This window comes from Phallusia mammillata, chromosome 6, assembly GCF_965637545.1.
Source record: "Phallusia mammillata chromosome 6, kaPhaMamm4.hap1.1, whole genome shotgun sequence".
NCBI classification, from domain to species: Eukaryota; Metazoa; Chordata; class Ascidiacea; order Phlebobranchia; family Ascidiidae; genus Phallusia; species Phallusia mammillata.
Window position 1 is genome coordinate 14751144 of NC_137257.1, and position 20899 is coordinate 14772042.

At 36.0% G+C, this 20899-nt stretch overlaps 4 protein-coding genes across 4 annotated transcripts; 1 reads left to right on the forward strand and 3 right to left on the reverse strand.

Moving 5' to 3' along the window:
* Positions 1–1142: 1142 nt before the first annotated feature.
* LOC145234385 (uncharacterized) lies at positions 1143–10657 on the forward strand. Its single transcript, XM_080099122.1, has 12 exons — positions 1143–1251; positions 1345–1521; positions 2011–2263; positions 2608–2793; positions 3216–3364; positions 3811–3945; positions 6939–7072; positions 7286–7406; positions 8346–8462; positions 8784–8894; positions 9476–9631; positions 10023–10657. The coding sequence occupies exons 1-12, from the start codon at positions 1143–1145 to the stop codon at positions 10184–10186; spliced, it is 1812 nt and encodes a 603-aa protein (XP_079955248.1). The 3' UTR covers positions 10187–10657.
* On the reverse strand, positions 3690–6705 carry LOC145232095 (uncharacterized). The gene is made up of 8 exons (XM_080096608.1): positions 6495–6705; positions 6230–6295; positions 6112–6164; positions 5519–5668; positions 5029–5152; positions 4870–4967; positions 4624–4782; positions 3690–4127 (listed from the first exon to the last, which is right to left on the reverse strand). Exons 1-8 carry the CDS (start codon positions 6523–6525, stop codon positions 4047–4049), a joined length of 762 nt encoding a protein of 253 aa, XP_079952734.1. The 5' UTR covers positions 6526–6705; the 3' UTR covers positions 3690–4046.
* LOC145232098 (CD9 antigen-like) lies at positions 10647–14415 on the reverse strand. The gene is made up of 8 exons (XM_080096610.1): positions 14142–14415; positions 13652–13751; positions 13372–13469; positions 13222–13296; positions 12924–13022; positions 11935–12093; positions 11329–11412; positions 10647–10861 (listed from the first exon to the last, which is right to left on the reverse strand). Exons 1-8 carry the CDS (start codon positions 14202–14204, stop codon positions 10790–10792), a joined length of 750 nt encoding a protein of 249 aa, XP_079952736.1. The 5' UTR covers positions 14205–14415; the 3' UTR covers positions 10647–10789.
* A 412-nt stretch (positions 14416–14827) lies between these two features.
* On the reverse strand, positions 14828–17491 carry LOC145232096 (uncharacterized). The gene is made up of 2 exons (XM_080096609.1): positions 16726–17491; positions 14828–15802 (listed from the first exon to the last, which is right to left on the reverse strand). The coding sequence occupies exons 1-2, from the start codon at positions 17424–17426 to the stop codon at positions 15742–15744; spliced, it is 762 nt and encodes a 253-aa protein (XP_079952735.1). The 5' UTR covers positions 17427–17491; the 3' UTR covers positions 14828–15741.
* Between the last annotated feature and the right edge of the window lie 3408 nt (positions 17492–20899).

Here is a 20899-nt window from a genome sequence, read left to right on the forward strand (position 1 = left end):
AAAGTTTTGTTACAAAGTCAAAGTATAACTGTTTGGCCATATTTGGTAACAATTTGACACCAATTTCGTTTTCCTTTCAAAGTATGGCTTTACTTTAAAAATGATGTTCTGGAAATATGCTTAGCTTGGCTTGTACTATACATGCCTTAAGTGTTCAAACTTTTTCTCTTAAATTTCAGTCAAAAATAGCAATTACAACTACAAGTCAAAACTTGGTTTCAAAGTTCAAACAAAACAAATTATTTATGCGCCAACACTTAACTAGGTAATATTCAAAGTAAGGTTTATTTTGGATAGTATCTTACCAATTTCTGTTACAAAACAGTTTAACATTCCAAAAATAGTAAAAGCCCCAAAAAGAGGAACAACAAAAAAACAGAAAAACCACTACACCCTACACGCATTTTACACTTCGCTTCGTCATTATTAGCTGCCCGACGATTCCGCTGAATCAGCTTTGTCTGAAAAAAACGTGAAAAATGGCGCCCTCCTACCGCCATGTTAGTAATCGACTAAACTCAGATATAAATAGAAATGATGGCAAGCAGTTAGGTAGCCGCAATATGATCAATGTTTTTGGGTTTGTTTAAAAGTAAGAAAAACTAAAGCAAAACATCATTTTATCAATTTTACAAAAAATAAAAATTTGCCATAGAAATATATTTTTCATCATAATTTTATGGTCTGTTTTGTATTGGATTTAAAAACAGCTGATAGCCTGACACATGCAAATATCACAAAGATAATCAGTAGAATAGACATTTTAATCTAAACTATTTGGAATTAAATTACAAACTCTTAATTCATACACAAATAAACCTATTACGACCATAACGATCATAATCAAATCAAACTATTCCACTTGAACACACTCAAAGCGTTTCAACTCAACATGGACAATTCAATAACACTTATACAACAGATTTCGAATAACTTTTGGTGTAGCCGTTGATGAGAAATGTTGAAAACAGGTTTGACTCAAAAGATTTTTTGCCCTGATTTATTGGTATTATCTTTTTTGTGGCTTCTTGGCATGCACGAAGGTTTGCAAATCTTATTTTGTAAAAAAAATGTGTTCCTTTGGGTCGTAAAAAAGTGTTTCGTATATTGTTCAAGGTTGTTGTCAAATCAGAGATCTTACTATGGTGAACGAACATGCGTTGGTAAGAAAAGGAGAAATTTCGTTCATAAAATGTGTATCAGATGAAGTTGAGTTGGACCATGGGACATTTCGAAGGGACCAAGATACAGGTAAAAAAGTAAACAATAGCCTACTCCAGGGGCAAAAATTTAAGCATTTGAAATCTTAAAGAGCGCCTTTAGATTTTTAATATGAAATTTCAGGTAGTGGTTCCCGATTAGCACCAATGCATCTAGTTGGGCCGATATCTCCTGAATCGTGGCCTGGCAAGCGGCTGAGCATGTATCCCGACGACGACTTAAACAGAACAGGAGTTTACTCGTGCGAAGGAAAAGATCCCAATACTCACATCATGACAAAAATTATAGGGATTAAAATAGGTAAGTATTGAAAATGTTACACAAGAGCAATTATACCACTGTGGATGAATTTATAGTTGTAAATAGCTGTGAAGAAAGTCGTTTTTTCACAATTTATCTCTGATATAATTTGAAGAAATGGATTATCGAAAAGTAGTGATTCATTTCAAATATTTACTTTTAAAATCTGTGTTTTTATCTCTAAGTAATTGCGAAAATGTTCAGATCCTATTCTTTGTGGTTGATGACGCACAAATACCTAAGTTACAAAATAGCCTATAGCCTAGATTTAATTGGACGTGACTCAATGAAACAGCGAATTTTGATTGAAACAAATAGTCTGTAGGCCTACTCTTTATGACTTGTTTCGGGGCGTTCAAAAATAAAATAATCAATTTCGGCCGAACCCAAATTAGGCCGGTTCGTTGCTTCTCTGTGGTTGCTAGTGGTATTGTCTCAGTTTCTTGTTTGTACACCAGAAGTAATAAAACATCCCTACTTAACGGCAAGGTACAAGTGGAGGCGTTTGGCCGGAATTTTTCACGTATACGGCCAGTGTCGAAGACAAGGATTTTACTTTGAATTTCAAATCGTTCGATCCCACTAGCGAGGTGATTTGGAAGTATCGCGGTCACGTGATTGGAGGTTCGCCACAGGATAGAAAACTTTCTCGAACTCTCTCGAGCGTGACGTCACAGCACGCTGGAACCTACGAATGCTTTAAACCTCCGGAAAACAGAAACATTGATTTATCCCAATACAGGTATAACAGGGCTAAATGTGTGCAATAAGTGTGCAACTTACGATTAGGCAGGAAAAAATAATACAATATGGAACCATGTCATGAAAAGCATATTTTTAGGTGGATTTGGTGATGATATTTATTCAATGCTGCACCATTTTATAGGAATTGTACAGTGTAAAGAAAATACATCTTTGTATGAAATACATCTTTCTCTCTGTCAATTTTTTTTTTTAATTTTGGCAGATTGGGTTTATGGATAACATGACGTCACAAAGTAAACTGTTTGAAAGCAAGCAGTAATTTTTGCCCAATAAGCTGCTTGTGTCAGATTTGTATAAATTTAAACTGTTTATGCTGCTTAGGCCTTTGGACCAAGGAATCTTGCGGTTGATTGTCCGTTCCTGTCCTTCTCACAAGTGGGGATTCCCGAGGTGCGACAAACAATGTACTTGCATCAACGGGGGAATTTGTGACCCAGATACGGGATTTTGCGTTTGTCCACCAGGATTTCGGGGAGAAAACTGCGAAACTGGTTGCGGTGGAAACAGGTAAAACATGACTTTTACAAACATAACTCGTTTTTAAAATCAGCTATTTCTATAAACGTGACTTAAAACCAATACATGATCAAGTAAGCTGCAGAGAGCGCATACTTTTTCGGCCTTTGAGATCTTTTTTCCGTTATTTTAGATCTACACGTGGCAACTATGCGCAAAAAAATATGAAAAGCGCAACTACGACATATTAATGTAAACATTGTACACATTAATATCATGACCGCTGTAAACGCTTGTTTAGCCCTTTTTTCGCCATGGTACTTTTACAAGCGAATTAATACAATACTATATCTTTCAATTTACTTACACCCTATTGTGGCTCGAGGCACTGATTTGTGACGGAAAAGATCTAGCGCAAGATGCGCATAGGCCAGTATTTTCTTTTCCGAATGCAACTTTTGTGTTTTTTGCAGGTTTGGATTTAAATGTCAACATCACTGCAAGCAAGACGGGAAAACACACGGTGCTGACGCTGAAGAGTGCCGGGGTAAACATTTCTGTCTCCAGGATCCATATGGGTGTTCGTGCGGAACAGGATTCAGCGGGTTGGAATGCACAAACGGTATGAAAAACTGTTATTAGCAACGTAGCTTTTATTACTGCTAGGCAATGGATGTTTCATGGTTGATTTTGCGGCGATTTCTAATACAAATAAAACCGAGCCGAAACCGAATGTAAAATATTTAGCCAGGTCGCAAAAAACATTCCTAACTTCTCTTCATTGTTTTACAATTTAAGTATATGTTTAAACTTTACTACTTGACAAATGTCTGTAAATGTTTCTGCGAATTTTGACTATTTTCCCCCGTGAAAACGTAGCGTTACAAACCTGATAAATGTTATCTTGTCAACCTAAATAGGCTACATCATTCAGTCAAAAACAATGGCACAGTTTGTACATAATTTTTTTGCAACCAAGTTTTGAACAAATACAAAATGTGTATGGCAGATAGATCCAAAAAAGGACGCGTTGTTTCCACAAATTTGTTACACCATAATTTACTGCAGGTTGTGGAAGCGGGCAGTTCGGTGCCGATTGTAAACAAGAGTGTCACTGCAAGCGTGCAGATCTCTGTAACAGATTTACGGGTGTATGTACGATGGGATGCGCCCCAGGCTGGAAAGGCACCTCCTGTCAAATAGGTAAGTGGAACGCATCCATGTAGATTGTAATAACTGTCAAACTATTTGAATGTGAAACAAGAAAGAAGAGAATAAGAACAAAATGGCAAGTGTTTTGTGAGTTAAGCACATTCCATTGCACCCGGAGAGGCAGCATCTGGACTGGCAGCAGATACGGCAGCCATTGCACAGTCAGGAGGAAGCTGTATATGTAAAGAAGTTTTTGTAAATTTTAAATCAATTTAATTTAAAAAAATGAAAAGACTATGTTAGAAAAAACATTTTTTTTTAAAGCACAACTTTGCTTTCTTTCTAAAGCAGTGGTTCCCAACCTTTTTGTAGTCAATTACAAAGAAGTATTTTTTCCTGACCCAAGGTTTGATAGACAGTCTGCACGTGTATGCAGGATGGTAAAATGGTTGTACGCCTCCACGGACCCCCTGCAACCATCTCACAGGCCCCTTGGGGCTCCGCGGACCCCAGGTTGGGAACCACTGTTCTAAAGTCATTAAATCAATGAACAATAAAAAACTCATACACTCTTTTATTATAGTAACACCTCATTACATATAAATGGTAACTATACAACCCTTTGAGTAAGGTAAGTTACATTCTGCAATGGTTTACAAATTGATCACATGATTTGGTAAAGTTGCAGTTTTTTTTATCAATTAAGGTTCATCTTAAAGTTGCACCTACATCAAGTTGTTCCATCATACGAATGCAAATCAGAGGTTCTCCCGTTCGCTTGTGCATTTCATGACATTCTTGCTCCTCAATTTCTGGTTCACTTTCTGTATTTCTTTCATCATCTTCATTATACTCCACATCCGATAGAGTTTCTCCACAATACACCGGCTAAAATGGTCATCATAAACAAAACAAAAAAAAATTATCAAAGCCTCAATATGTTAGGTATTTTTTTGTCAAAATAAAACAGTTTACATTAAAATTGTCATCATCATCTGAATTGTATTCATCCATGTCTTCATCCAAAAGTTGTCGATAATCACTAAACTTTGCTTTGGGAACTTGCTGATTTTCTAAAAAATGTAAAACGCAACAATGCACTATGAGAAAAAAATAGTAAAATTTTTAATTCACCTGAAGAAGATTTTTCCTGTGAATTATTTTCTACATTTTCTTTGTTTTTTGCTTGCTCTTCATCCTCTGATTCAGATTCTTCTGTTTCCAACTTATGAATGAACTCTTTTCTTTTTTTTTCAACCTAGTTTCATAAACAAAGCTCAACACAAAATGACCTCCAAAAACAATTCAAAACAACAGTGGTTCAAAATTTGTTTCATGTTCGGTGCATTCTTGACATAACAGGTATGAAAGATTATTTACATTTCATTAGGAAGTGAAATGAAGGGATGCACCAAAATGTCACCATTTATTTATAGTGGATATTGTGTTTTTATCAACAACAAGAGCAGTTTCATGCATATAAGTGTTTCAAATCCGAAAATTCCATGTGTATTTTTACTTTTTACAACATGCTGTATCCCAGCTGTCATGATGAACAGTTTGAGAACTATTACAGCCCTTAACAAACAACTGAATCTTAGCAAATTATTTTACACAGTCTTACATCATCAAAAGCTAGCTTCACATATTTGACTTTTCCGACGGCAACTTCTTGGATGTGAACTCCCTCTTCCTCTTCCCCACTGGAGATGTCTTCATCATCGTCATCATCTAAATCTTCTTTCTCAGCTTCTTCTGTCTTTTTTACTGGTGGCTTTAAAAATTGGGGAAGGGTTTAAACAACTGTAAGATTGTATTTGACCAATCAATTAGATTCTCATGTCACATAAGCTAATGTAACAAAAAGCATTAATTCAATGTATTAAAAAAGAGAATGTTGTTACTTTACCTTGGTGACTGTTTAATGCTTTTACCTAAGTCAATGTTCAAAATTTATTTGAACTTCAAATAGTTAACTTTTGTACATTAAAAACAATTAAACAGCAGTCGAAAAAATCTAGTCTTTTTCTCTTTCAGATAAAATACTTTTACTTACTTAAAAGTGTAAATATTTGGCCCTGTTTGGAATGGGATAGGGTGTATTTTTGATCAAAGTAGTTTAAAATGTCTAAAAGTTCAGCTTATTTTAAACCGTACAGAATTATAAATATTTTTAAACATGTATCAATAAATCAAACCAACAAAAGCTTATAGTACCTTGTAATCTTCTGTGTCTGATGGCTCATCTAATTCAATTTCTTCCTCACTCACTAAACCAAAAAAAGAAACATTTTGTAAAGTTGGTCAACAGCTAGCAAGAATACCAACAGCTTACCATCAAACTCAGAGTCGTCTTGTGATGCTTCTTGTGTTTCAGCAGCTACTTCTGAACTTGTTGCATCTAAAAAATTAACAATGAGTTTTGTGACTTCCGACAATATTCAAGCAGAAAAACATAGTCTTGCACACATCTAAATGCTAACCTATTACATACCAGAATCTAGTACAATCTACTACAGCGTGTTGCTTTGTTTCATTATATTAACAACACAACAAGCAACAAAAGAAATGAGTTAAACTTAAGATACAAAATCACAAACCTGTTTTCTGTTGTTCTTCAGGTTTTTCCATCTTTTAAAAAAAATATGTTTTCAACGAAAAACTTAGTCAAGTACAGGTTTGAAAACAAGAATTTGTCCACAAATGACAAACTTATGGACTGCTTGTGAAAGTTTTGGTTGTACCACAAAGACGCAAAAACATCAAAACCCGCCAACAATCTGCAGCAACGCAACCGGCCAATGAACGTGATCAAAAATCCCGCGCTTTAGATATGACGTCACGAATCTGACATGTGCTTTTTTCTTGGTTGAATTCGAAATTATTTTTGTTTCTCTTTAAAAACTGTATGCGCAATGGTTTGTTTGCATGATTCCATAATGTACGTAGCTTATATTTGTATTTTGCAGTTTTTTTAAAAAAAAATTGTTTGGAAATACATCCTGTTTCAACCTATCTAAAGTTCTAAACCAACTGTGTTTTAGGTTGCGATGCCTTCGAGTGGGGCGAAAACTGTCGGCACAAATGTAACTGTGCTGGGAACGTTGAATGTGATTCGTTAACTGGAGCATGTCCTGGGGGCAGATGTAAACAACCATTTACTGGGGATAGCTGTCAGGTATTGAGTGTTTTTCAACCTAAATAATTCACAAAAATTCACGTAAGGTCGACTCCAGCTCACAAGTGCAGTGGAAATAGCCTATTTGCTAAAGGGCAAGTATATATTTTTAACAAATCACAGTTATAACTTTGAAGTCACCTAAACGAATTTAACGACATACAAATAGCAAATTGATTCGAAAAAAAATAACAAGTTTAAAACTTACATCAGATTGATTCTCTCAATGAATGTTCATCAAATCCATGCAAGCACGACGGGGAATGTATTGATGACGTGTTTTCCTACAAGTGCAAGTGTTTAAACGGGACAACTGGAGCTCACTGTGAAACGGGTAAGTCGTAATGATTTGGGGGTTGAGTTAAGTTGAGTTTTTTTCGTTTGGTGAAAGACAACATAGCGACACAATTGCATTAAAACAATCACCAGGTCGGAAATAGCTGCGCAACGTTGAAACGTTATATTGTGCGCATAAAAGTGGAGGGCACAATCGGTGGATGAGAGCCAAACGCGCTACAGCTACATCGTCTTTACAAGGCGTTAAGTGACTGCTGGGGCTCACAAGAAAGTGAGGTTGGCTCATTGAGAGTAAAAACGACTGGGGATGGGTCGTTGGTGGAATCAGTCGAGGGTGTTAGGAAAAGAGGGTGGAATTCGACAAAAAAAGAAAAAACCGAAAGAAACCCTGCCGTTTCAGGATAGTTCAGGCGCCGGAAGAGAGAGCACACACACAAAGTATACATGTGCACATGTGTAACAAGTTTTCTCGTCGCTTAGTCTATATGTCCAAGGCAATGTTGACCAGTAAATGTTGACCAGTAAGCTCGAACGTTTGACCTTTTTAAGTTATTATCGAATCGAAGCACTTGAGCCAAATGTTACAAGACAGAGAAAAGGGTACCCAGATATTTGACCGCTTTTTTCTAGATTTCTTTAAAATACACCATCTTTGTAATTCATTACTAAAATGTAAGTTACGATTCAAACCTTGGAATTAGAAGAAAAAGTGCAATCAAAACGTAGGCTTAGTACCAATGCAATCTACTCCGCAGCCATTGAATTTTTCTGGACTATACAGAAGTAGCAAAACACACAATCCACTCTAAAGTATTTCGGCAAATTGCATATGCTATAAATTGCGTTTACGGCAAGCCTCTCCATTTGCACAGTATACATTCACTGAGCAGAATGCAAAATGGGGGCAAAAGTTAGGCAAACACGTCTGTCTTATTTCATCTCTAAATTCTACTTAAGTCATGTTTGTTTTCCGAAGATTTAAACGATTGTGATTCTTCGCCATGTTTAAATGATGGAACGTGTGAAGATATTGGAGTGAAGAAATTTACATGTCATTGTCCAGGAGGTTTTAGAGGAAACACCTGTGAGGAAAGTAAGTCTAAAACACGACAAATGTCTTCATATCGTTGGTGTTTTACCACACTAATTCCAAAACAAGACTTTTTTCTTTTTCTTTGTTTGGAGCATGTACACTTTATCTAATTTTCCGAAAACGCTTTGCTAAATTTCGGTTCAAGAGGACGTGGCGTTGACATAGAAAAAAGGCAAAAAAATATTAAGAAATGCACATTTTTGGTACCATTAATCGCTGTTTTTAAACCAGCTGGTTGGACTGACAACATTTTTAGGTTTTTCTAAAAAATCTAAAATTATGCTTTGGCTAAGTAACTGGTATGTGTAAATTGTCGAACAGATATTAACGATTGTGAGCGTCACAAATGCGAGAACGATGCGGAATGCTTGGATGATGTGATGACTTACGTCTGTGAGTGTAAACCTGGTTACATCGGGAGATTTTGCGAAGGTTCGGATGTATTTTGTTGCCACGATATAGTCATAACCTTGTGTTATGAGTTAAAACGCTGTGTATACATATAGCTATAGCTGCTAGCTGTACTTTGACGGTACCTGTTTTGTCTAAATATTTATTTCACCAGCAACCAAGCTTTTCGGCTTGCAAATTGTTCTTTTATTAATTAAGTGACATGACTCAAATTTGACAAGTTTATCTAAATACTCGTTTGCAACAACGTCAGGATTTGCCATACTGTCCTTATTTCAAAGAAGTCCTTGTTTTTGGCCGAGTCCTTATTTTGTCTTATTTTTAGCAATTACAAGGAACAAGCTTAGTTAGAATGTCATTCAAATTATAAATTTAAGCCTAAAAACATTTTCTACGGACAAGAAGTTGCTGGAACAGATTGTTTCTGGCAAAATATACGGCATTTTATATGTCGTATACGTGGCTCGTATAAATGCAAAATTTTGTATTCAAACGTTTGGTAAGTTTCGTATGAAAATTTATTTTTTGGTTGTCCTTATTTTGGCGTCCTTGTCGATGGCAAACCTGACTATGGTTCCAAATAAGCAGATTTTTTCTTTCAGAAATTTGCACCAAAGGCAGTTTTCACGACACAGAAAGTGACATTTGCGCAGAATGTTACGAAAACTGGTACCAAGATTCAGCAGGTCAAGTGGAGTGCAAACCTTGTCCCAATGGTCTTATTACTTCGGGCAAAGGCTCATCTCATATCACACAGTGTAAGGTCTTTATGGTCCCATCCACCTATGAATGTTTTGTGATTGTTTGTTCTTGAAATGCATGCAGTGTGTTTATTCTCAAGTGTTTCGTGAGTTTACTTAATGTTATTGCAATCTCTCACGCCGACTCTAATTGAGCCCTAACAGTTAACATTTTTAATAGTTTCATACATTTTAAAGGCAGGTTCTCCATATTGCATATATTTTAGACGAACCCTGGCTTGTTTACAAATAAATATGGCGTCTTGCGAAGTTCTGCCTCTTTTGTATTTTGCAAAAAACACATGTTCATAGAATCAAAGATATGCAATCGTAAACTTCAGCCTTTCACTTAGCTTTTTTATATAAATTGTATTTTTCTTTTGGGACCAAAACAAATTTGTGATTTCAGGTATCTCGTCAAATATGGGTGAAATGGACCCTATAATGATGGTTGCATCTGGAATGGGTGGTATTTTGGTATTGGTTTGTGTTGGTGTCGGCTTATGGTATTGGTGGACTCACAAATCAACCACCAGACTGGAACATCTTGGGCCCGGAAGATCTGCTTGGTGACGACCAATGAGCAACTTGCTTTATAACCAGATCGCATGTGTAATTTTTGTTTATTAAAGGTTGAACATTTTATTTTATTGAAATAAAAAACTTTTGTTGCCGAAAAAGGAAAATGTGTAATCTTCTTCCCTAAAAGTTGTTAACTAAGAATGTCTAATTACGTTTTTATTGTTTAGATGTTGATGTTTATTGTGTTTACATATTAGCACGTTTTAATACCAAGTTCGCTTTTTTGTCGTCAATACTGAAAGTTATTACAAAACAAAAGCCTTCAGTTACGTCAGTCGGTGTTTTTCATGGTGTAACTTGCAAAAATATCAATTTCATCATTATGAATGTCCTTAGTTCTTGTGTATAAATCTTTGTTTTACATGACAATTTAACCAATCAAAACGACTGTTTGTTCAATTATGAGAACCTTATAAGTTTGCTGTTTCTTCGTGTGTATAACGATAAAGCGTACATGCAACAAGTTACCTTTATTACAACATAGTAAGATGAAATATAGCATTAAAGGAAAAATCAATGTCGAAAAGGCATATTGTAAAAACACATGAAGGTGAAAAAACACAAAGTTTTAAAAAGATCACACAACAAATTAAATTAGGCGATGTATCCATAACTGTTTTTGGTCGACAGACGACAAACCATGGCGGCAAAAATAATTCCAAGAACCTAAAAACAACAAGGTTTTTATTCTCAACTCAATTCTAATTTTTGTGCTTTACTCGGCGGAAGTAACTGTTTGTTTTACTGCATAGTAACATTGCATCTATTTATTTAGACCAGTTTTTGTTCTAATGAACTCAAAGCAGTGGTTCTCAGCCTGTGGCACGCCGGAGCTGCTTTTCAGGTGGTACAAGAGTAACTTTCTGCCAGACAAATTTTTGGATTTGCTAACGTTGCTGGTTTCAAAAATATGCCAACCTAGTCATGACAAATAGGCCTACCTCTTAGAATACCAAGAGTTTGGGCGGCACACAGCGATAGAAAACGTTTAATTTAGGTGGTACGCGATCAGTAACACGTTGAGAGCGACTGCCTTAAAGAACCAGTAAATACGCACACTTGTTAAGAGTAATGGACCCGTTAAAAAAACGTATTAATTTCGCTGGTAAATTTATTTAAAACTCCAATCTTACCTCAGCTAGGCCAATTCCAATGCCGATTCCAACTACCACCCAGATGTGGTGATGAATGAAATCCACCACTGAATCGTAGCAGGGCTGGAAAACAAGATTATTGTCACGTGCATATTTACTTGTGTGTGTCTAATGCCTTGGCAAATGATTTACTAAATAGCTGTGACACAGTCCGGTTTAGCATTACATTAACGTGTGTACCTGGAACACACATGTTATGGAGAAATTTAAAGGGTTTTATTTGTTTTTTAATTGTTGGTATGTCCAACAAAAGTTTTATGCTATACGGAAAAAATGCACCGTTTTCAATAGGTTGAACCAAAGTTTTATGCTATACGGTGCATCTAATATTTATACTTGTGTCTAATGAGTGTAATGACTCTTTGAACTGTGACACACAGGCCTTAACGTTTCGATAATAAAAGAATAAAAGAAATAATGTTTTACATAACAATGAATCTAAAACCTAAAATATGTGCACACATGTATAAGAACCTTAAAAACAGTTTGTAACACAACATACATATTTAAGGCTAAAAACTGCATAAGTTTTATTTCTTGGCCTGATTAGCTTTAACCGCTGCATGATGTATGATTTTAAACTACCTCTTTCCAAATGTAGGTTGAGGAATCGGCGCTTGTGCATCCGAGACTTGCTGCCGTTACGCAGGTGCCGTTGGGCGCCTTCGAAGCGTCGCAACCGCAACCGTAAGCAATTGACTTGTCCCAGTCCATACATCCATTGGTTAAGCCGCAGCATTGAAACTAAAAAATCAAAAAAGAAACATTGTACTGCGCGCATTCAGTGTCATATACCCTGATGATGGCGACCTGTATAGGACCCCGATATACGTCGGTACAAAAACACAATTGCCAGAAGAGCTCTACATAGTTGATATTATGTCTGGTAGGCTACCTACAGCTCATATAATAAATAATCAGTTAAAAATGTTCTGTAAACGTCCCACAACTACAAAAAACATTTTCAAAAAACACAAAAAACATCAACCCTCTAAAAATGTGCGACTCTATGTTGCAATGAAAGTAATGCTTGTACAAAATAGTTTATATTTTTTGTGTTTGGCTTTGTGCAGGCAAAAAAATTCTATGGTGTTACTGTTGTAGCATAACGTTGCGAATTAATAAAACAAATGTAAATTGCTAACGAAACGTGGGGATTGCGAAATAGTACGTGACATGTATTGACCGCAGTTAATGTTTCATTTTTCTCAACAAGGCACAGAGGTTCAGCCACATTGCGAAAGACAGGAATGCTATTGCCCGAGGGTAAAAACGTCAGCATGGATGCTTTTGAAATTACGGGCATAATTAAGCTGGTACGTGCTGTGGGTAATCAATTTATATTATGCACTAAAGATACCGTTAGAGTATATAATATAAAGCGTTTTGAAAAACTGCTTATTTAGGCTGTACTATACGCTACGCTTATTAGAGGCTTTGTACTAAATCAAGCCGATTTAAACATTACCATACGAAACGGCATAGGCAAGTTCGACTTTTGCTAAATGGCTTTGGTTTCAACGAATTTAGAAGATACATGTACTTTGCGGACAAAACAATATTGAAAAATTTACCTGTCTTTCCACGGAGATCATGGACTGCGCAAGTGCGTCGTTAGTATCATTTCCATTCTTCAAAGTTGTGTTGAAGGCTTTTTCGATTTCACTTTCGATCTAAAAACAGAATGAAAGTTATTTGTCCCCTCGAACTTACGTAACAATTGCTCAACTGTCACAACAAGGCATTATATGCTATCATAAAAATATCAAACAACGTAGATTGTGACAAATCATTGAAGTATGTTTAGTGACTAGGGCGTAAGTTTCGATGGTAGATCAATACACAAACATAAAAAAACGGCTTTTGAAATACCTTGTTTGCATTTACTGCAGCCCAAATGCCAACAGCAACTTCCAAGATAAGAATAATCGTCAGCACTACAGAATACTGCCAAATGCAAAAAAACGTCAAATAGTCTGTTTAACCTTGAATAAAGATCGCGTAGTCGAAGTATATACTTACAATGCCAAGCAGACACTTGTTTTCAGTCATTGCCCCGCAACAACCAAAAAACCCGATGATAAACATCATACTTCCAGCGGTGATGAGAACATAGCACCCTTCGAAATAAAAGAACATGCGTTTTACATGTAGAACTTTCACAGAAATCAACGACTCAGCCACCAGGAGTATTTGGTGCAACCGCCTAGCATTGGCCCGCAAGGTTACATGTTCGAATCCAGGACAGACCGAGTGGAACGGTTTTTTTAACTTTTTTAACAACCCATATAATTGGTCTCACCGGAATAGTACAGACTCAAGTCTGCTACGGTAATAACAGCTTCAATATTGTTGTTAACTCTCAAATAGATTCCAACTCCAAGAACAGCTGCTCCAGCAATCTATTGCAACAAGAAAACAAAAATTAGGCACAGAAAAACATCGATTTAGCGTTATAGTTCAAAGATGGATTAGCGCACTGCTAGCTGAGCTGGAAACCGACTTACCGATTCAACTTCGTGACGTTTTGTGAGAATAGTTGACTATGTATTGTATGCAAACGGACGTAAATTTTAACATCTGGCGAAAATCAAACAAGTATAACGACATGCTTATGGTGATACTACTGACTGTACACCAATTCTACGAACTTCGAAAACAAAATTTGCGCCTGTCAAACTAATACAACGACGCACCGCCTCCAGCAAATTATAAAAATGACATTTTTTGAGGTAAAACAGTTTTAACACGCACAAACTTTTACCAATCTTTCACAGTTTTCGAATACTTACCCAAACAAAAATATTGAACGCAATCAACAGATATTTTGCGCACTTCTTTCCACAGTCTTCCATTTTGTAAAGTTGAGGTAATATGTATTGGTAGAAAACCAAACGTTGTTCACAGAATAACTGGATTTCAAAACCAAAATTGGCCTCAACGCTTTCAAACCGCTTGTATTTCCTGTTCGCAACACAAATGCGAAGCTATCAGGTTGCTGTTTTCTTTAACCAAGTTCCCTTTTTTGTTGCTTTCACGGCGCTGTCACGAGGTAGCACGAGTCCATAATGGTGATCAGTCACGCGCATCGAGCACGTGATGTAGGGTAGTACGTCACATAATTGCTTTTGTTTTTCATTGCTGGTAGAACAATGCGTTGTTTACGAACATGGAAAGGCATCTGGCAACGGCATTTTGTGCCAGAAACTGGGTAAGGTTTGATCCACTTTGGTAACCATAACCAATAAAACAAGGCGTTAGTGTTTTGTCAGGAAATCAAAGTGTAGGTTACAAACAGTTTGTTGTTGGTTTAATAATTAACTGGATAACGTGGGTTGAAACACGCCGTTTTCGCAACAACTGCAAATCACATGCAACCGGATAAGCATGGGGCCTATACGCAATACGTTTGCTTAGTAAGTTGTGTTTGTCCTATATATTCCTTACGCATAATCACAAGACAGTGTACAACCACAAAAACGGTACACATTATTTATTAGTCCAACTTATGCTGTGTGCTTGCAGTTGCATGCTTGCACAATGACGTGCACGGATGCTTCCCGCCATATCAAGTCTCACACGTAAAACTGCAGCTTAAGGGAAAACTGATAAAGCGGTACATTATCCAGACAAAACACTTCCAACAATTGAATAGAATTATATTTTTTTCTGTGGTGCTTTTCGTGGGACAATGCTGAGCTAAAATCTAGTGCTTTAAAATCATTTAAATGACATAATAAATTTCATACAATTGTAAGTTTTTGAAACAGCTTTGAAAATTCTCTATCGCTTGCTAAAAGGTATGCACTGAGGCGAAATCAGCTAGAAAATATAATTTAAAGTGTTTTAATACAATGACTATAGAATCCTAACCTAAATATGGCAAAGACGCAAATTTGAGAATACATATATTATTACGTATTTTTCGTTAATCAGTGCAGAACAATATTCGTTGCAGTATTCACCTTTGGTGTTTAAGCGGCTTTTAAACACAAACTTTAATTTCTTGTTGTTTTTGCTATATTCATACACTTTGCATTCGCGCCAGTGTCAGATGGCTTCTTCGGGTTCACCAGGCAAATAACGTACATTGAAGTCAGAACAAAAGGCACAGAATCGGTGGATATGATGAGCGATTGTCGAGTGTGTAAAAATATTTGTCTTGTACACATTCCTGTTCATACCATTTTGTACCAAATGCTGCTTCAGAGCATTTTTACGAAACACTTAAAACAAGTTTTAAAATCAGTTTATAAGTTCGGTTAATTACAACTGTTTTCAACAAACAAAATGCGAACAAATTTGCGTTTTTATCATCATGAAAGAAGTTGTGCAGTTAAGCTTTCGTTGCGGGGTCATAATTCATTTGCAACATAAAATTAGGCATGAAAGTCAAATGTCGTATTCAAACACTCCAACCAATGTCTGCACGGTATCGGTATCGTCGTCAAACCTGAAAGTAAATGAATAATGAAAAGAAATATATAGGCTACCATACATTTGACCAAGCGATGTACACACATTTTTACATTGATCAATGTATATAAGAAACAAAAAACTTTAAGAAAAATTGTGCGCAATCTTTTCATTATTGTCGGTAACACCACAGTTTCCTATTACTACAAAGGCCGCAAGTAATAGCCCGCTATGAAATCTAACAGCTGGACTCGTAATTACAGAAAATCTACTAGCACCATACCCCTCAGATCAACCGCTCATTACGGTGTAATATACAGGATCACTTGGATCGGCTGGTGCACCTTAACATTACTTGGTGCACATTAATATCGGTTGGTGCATCCCTTATTACATGGTGCATCTTTATATCGCTATATTCGATCGCTTGGTGCACTTTTATAGATCTTAAGGTGCACCATGCGATATAACGATGCGTGAAGCGATACAAAGGTGCACCAAGCGATATAATGGACCACCACACGATATAATTGGCCACAAGCGACGTTAAGGTGCACCAAGCGATCCAATTAAATCCTGTATATTTCGCATGTACCCCACACATTAAGCTAAATTTAAACTAATGGCGCAAAGAGTTGGAACACCTATTTAAAAGTGAAGCGGTATGAGCTGCAAAAACTTTTGACGATTAGGCTATTTGGGTTGGGGTAAGGTATTATCATTCAAAATTCAATGAAACTAACTTTAAAACTTTAGTTCCTATAGCAATTTTACTTCCCAACTGTACTCCTCTTTAGGTGCAAAATTAATAATTACAAGTCTTTTGCGCAACCTAAAGCTAAATGTGGACTGCAGTGACGTATGGTGTTGGTAGCTCTACCAGTGTTATTTGGCACGTAATAAATTTTTCCTGTTCAAAATCCTTTTAGATCATTTCCTGTAAAACAATCATATGCATACCAACAAAGTCTTTGTAATATGTTGATCGGCCTCATGTCACGCCTCCTGGACATCTGCCGAATTTGCTGGACGTACTTTTCGTTGTCGCGTTCAACAAGATCAATAATCTGTTTGATAACAACGTCTGACCACCTAAGCTGCAATGGAGGCATGTAGGCATCCCATGTTAAATCGTCGATTGTCAAATCATTACAATCCAAATCGTCCTTGTTGAAACTATTATCGGTGAGGTTGCTTGAGGTAGATTTAGCGATAGTCGCAGTTGTGGTGTCATTTCTTTGGTCGTCAATTTTTGTTGAGTATGAAAAATTGGCTTTCGATTGAGAGCCCGACCCTGATTTCTCCCGGGAATCGGTTTCACAGCACATGTCAATACATTTGAACTGTTTGTTAAAACCACTATACTTCGCTGAATCCTTAACAAGCGTTCTTTTGTTTAACTGTGCCAAAGTTTTCCGACTTTGAGGTGAACGTTGGTACTTGACTGTCAGATTTTTCAAGTCAAAATGCACCTTATCATTAATTTCTTTCTTGTTTTGGTTCAAAACAGCTTGATTATTTTCAAAGGAATACTCTTCAAAGCCCAGGTTGTCGTAGCAGTGAACCAAGTGTTCAGATGGACTTGGTTCACTACAGGGCAGCGGCTTATATCCAATTTTACATTTATCTTTTTTGCGCTTCCATGCGAAGTAACAATTCATCAGAACCTAAACAGTAGTGCAATTAATCAAACAAAGAAACCATTGCCTGCTTACTAATACCACAAACGACTGTCAAAACAGGATAGGTTTTGTTAGCAAGTAGGCCTAGCCTATATAGTTTTCTAAATCGTTTTCCAAAAAATCTTGTTAATGATTTCTTATAATTTAAGTATGCTTCTGACAATTGGTTATATTGTCATAAACTTTTAACACAAAGACAGTCCACCGCACAGTTAAATCGATGCTATGTCTCACATAGAGTGATTGCAGTGCAAAGGGATAACGCGCCGCAACTGCATGACTTGCTGAATTATTCATCACAACGCTGCCAAAAGCACTGGGCATATGCGCTCACCATTTATGCGGTTATATCGTACCAGATTATGCACCAACCGTCCTCCTACCATAATGAGGACAAATCTCAATCTGTCTACAGCATCTGATCTGAACGCCTGAGTTGTATTTTTCGGGTTGCCTAGCAAATAGCCTACTGCAGTCCTCTGGCTCTCCAGGGCCGATTGCTCCAGCACCCGGCTTTTCTCTCGTCAGTCTGCAGCAGGTGTCTCATCGGTAAACTTAACGATAGTTGTCATTGCAACACGTGGAAGAAGAGGGAAAAATAACTTTTTATTTCCAACATGGCCATTAAACCAAGTTATGACATTCATATTTCAAAAATCAATGTAACTTGTGTTTGAAATGTTTCCCAGCACTTAAAGCAAACTAACAATCCAAACAACACAGTTGAAATGATCGATTAAATATGCGATGCTGTAAGCTTCGTCACTAATCTTTCTCAAAGTCTTTCTGCAATTGGGCATTGCGCTTTCCTACCCCAATTTATATCAATAGCGTGGCCAGTGGCCACCATATGGTTAAATACGAAGCGGTTTTGCTAACCACTCGATAGCACATAGATACTGTAGTATCTATGGATAGCATACGGTAATAAAAAAAATATGTAAAAAATAAAATAAATATTAAAAATTAAACAACTTTTACAAACCTCAAATTGCTCTCCTGACGATAATAACTTATTTCCAAACAAAAATAGTTTCAGTTTTTAACAACCTTGTGTTAATAAAGACGCTTATTTTTTGAGGAAAATTAAAATTCTAACATTTAAGAAAGTTATATTTACAAAACAAAACGGTACTCCCTTGTGAACTAATTTCGTTTTGAAACATATTTATTTAAAAAATTTTGGGAATCACTGAAAAGAGCAAGGTGTTTTGAGCAAAGTCTATCTATCAAACACAAGTTGTCGCACGAGAATTCATGGAGCGTGAAATGGGGCGACTTTGCACGCTTTTAACAACGCAAAGGATAGGGTTTTGGATGTTGTTTTCAATAACCTGGCTTAACGACTAAATATTTTTTATTTCTTAATTGCCTTGCTGACAAGAAAATTTATGCGTGACGTAAAAATGACGTCATTGGTTGCTAGGCAACACACAATGTTTGCAGGAAAGCATTTTTATTGGCAATAGTTTAGCGAAAAAAATTTTCTGCATCGTTTGCTAGCAAATTTGTGAATAAAGTGTAGTAAATATAAATGATCCCGACCGTTTTTAGTAATAAAAAATGTTGACTGTACAGATATTTCAAAAACTTAGAAATATAAGTGTTAACCAAAGCAGTTTGTTTATCAAAGTTATACTTTTTAAAGTCTTTATTTAGGTTAACGGTATACTTATTTTTTTGCTACTGGAAAAAGTGCAAACCTACAGAAATTTGCAATACATTTAACAGTTCTATGATAAGATGAATAAAGTGCATATATATAAACTTGCAACTTAAAATAGTAAAAAAAGTGGTTTGGTGGCCAGTTAAGTGCACCAATATAATGAAGAAACTGGTGGATGGGTGGGCTTTTAAAAGAACAAGCCGTTGATTTCAAAGTATCCTTACTGAAGAAGAATTATCTAGTATCCCATCGCACCAAACCTGTGTAAGAAGTTGCTGTTTGGCATGGCTCCTGGCTTGCAATACCAACAGGCATATAGACTCAGAAAAAGTAAAACATAAATGCCAATGTTTTATTTTGCAACAATTTTGATTAAAACAGACACAAATAATGACATAAAATAGTAATGCATAACAAGATGGAAAGACAAATAACATTCATTGATTTAAATGTAATTTTGTGACAATTAGAAGGCTGACACAGGATCTATTGGACTTCATTTAACTACTGTGTTTGAGTTTATGAAGCTTCAAAAAAACATGTCATACTGTGCAGTGTGTCTCTTAAGTTTTGACTTTTTTGATTTTATGGAATCACCAATTTTGAAAATTGCTAATAATTCTTGCATGTTATTTTATGCCCTTAATGAAATCATTTGGATTTTTTGTGATATCCTCACATAACATGTATTGTGGGAAGTATCAGCTGAAACTGAAATAAATAAAAAAAGTGCCACTTTGGATGCAAAATTTCCCACGAGACTTTTTGTGCTGTACAGGTGAATAGATTCAAGAAGATTTAACAATTTTGTTGATATTGGTTGTTTTATGCATCAATGTTAGTTGTATTTGTTTATATTGCATTTTTTCTTGTGGTTGTGTTGCATATGACAGCACACATATTCAACATGGTATATAGACCTTAATTAATGCAATAAATATTTTTATCACTAAAAAGTGTCAAATATCTTTCAAAAAAATTAAAAAAAGAGGGAAAGATTGTGCAACACCTTTAAAGGTAGTACCAAAAGCTTTCAAAATTCAGTATGTGCTAAAAGCGTCAAAATGCAGTAAATAAACGATGACGTCACTATTACGTCATGACTTTTCTGATCTTGGAAGACCATGGTCAAACTATTTATTCCAATTTTAGATGAATATACATCACAACCTTTTTATCTTTCGGGACTTAAGTAGGCTACATGTATATCTACTGGAAAATTTACCCGCTAAAACCTACTTTAAACTCTATTTCATGTTCATCAGTTCCATTTAAACATTATAAGTTGAGCGTAGTTATATTTTTATTCAAAATTTTGCAGAAATTGCAAAATCAAACACCGCAAAAGTATCCAAATTAATCATTTTATAAATCGGCCCCATAAGGCGCAATGCAAAATTCGCGCTAATTTCGCCCCATTTTCATCCCCACAACTTGTGTTTTCTATGGCGTGCGACAACTTGTGTTTTCTATGGATTTTGGTTTTGAGTGTTAGTATTTTTTGCTCAAATATTTGTTTGTGGAAGAGTTTTTTAATGTTTGGTTCCTTTTTTAGGAAAATTATCTATCGAAATACATGCCTATCTGGAGGTAATGATTTTTGCTGGTTCGAAACACTAGTAACATTAAGTTCGTTTTAGGTAAAAGCAATTTTTTCATCACAAAACGTAACTATTTTTGTTTGTCATAAATAAGGTTTTTAAACTTTACAGGTCCTTTATGTAGCAACGGATATAGATAAATCAGCAAAAAATGTGCAAAACTGTTGTTTTCTCGCCCCATTGTG

What these genes read in the sequence shown, in the direction of transcription:
- LOC145232098 (XM_080096610.1), bottom strand. Translation starts at nt 14,204, where the DNA reads ATGGAAGACTGTGGAAAGAAGTGCGCAAAATATCTGTTGATTGCGTTC. An exon ending in CGTTCAATATTTTTGTTTGG is followed by an intron (nt 13,752 to 14,141) that starts GTAAGTATTCGA and finishes TTGTTGCAATAG; the next exon opens with ATTGCTGGAGCAGCTGTTCT. An exon ending in CTTGAGTCTGTACTATTCCG is followed by an intron (nt 13,470 to 13,651) that starts GTGAGACCAATT and finishes TTTATTTCGAAG; the next exon opens with GGTGCTATGTTCTCATCACC.
- LOC145232096 (XM_080096609.1), bottom strand. Translation starts at nt 17,426, where the DNA reads ATGAATTGTTACTTCGCATGGAAGCGCAAAAAAGATAAATGTAAAATT. An exon ending in ATATTACAAAGACTTTGTTG is followed by an intron (nt 15,803 to 16,725) that starts GTATGCATATGA and finishes ATTTACTTTCAG; the next exon opens with GTTTGACGACGATACCGATA.
- LOC145234385 (XM_080099122.1), top strand. Translation starts at nt 1,143, where the DNA reads ATGGTGAACGAACATGCGTTGGTAAGAAAAGGAGAAATTTCGTTCATA. An exon ending in AATTATAGGGATTAAAATAG is followed by an intron (nt 1,522 to 2,010) that starts GTAAGTATTGAA and finishes CTTAACGGCAAG; the next exon opens with GTACAAGTGGAGGCGTTTGG. An exon ending in TGGAGCTCACTGTGAAACGG is followed by an intron (nt 7,407 to 8,345) that starts GTAAGTCGTAAT and finishes TGTTTTCCGAAG; the next exon opens with ATTTAAACGATTGTGATTCT.
- LOC145232095 (XM_080096608.1), bottom strand. Translation starts at nt 6,525, where the DNA reads ATGGAAAAACCTGAAGAACAACAGAAAACAG. An exon ending in AGACGACTCTGAGTTTGATG is followed by an intron (nt 6,165 to 6,229) that starts GTAAGCTGTTGG and finishes TTTTTGGTTTAG; the next exon opens with TGAGTGAGGAAGAAATTGAA. An exon ending in GTATGATGGAACAACTTGAT is followed by an intron (nt 4,128 to 4,623) that starts GTAGGTGCAACT and finishes TTACATATACAG; the next exon opens with CTTCCTCCTGACTGTGCAAT.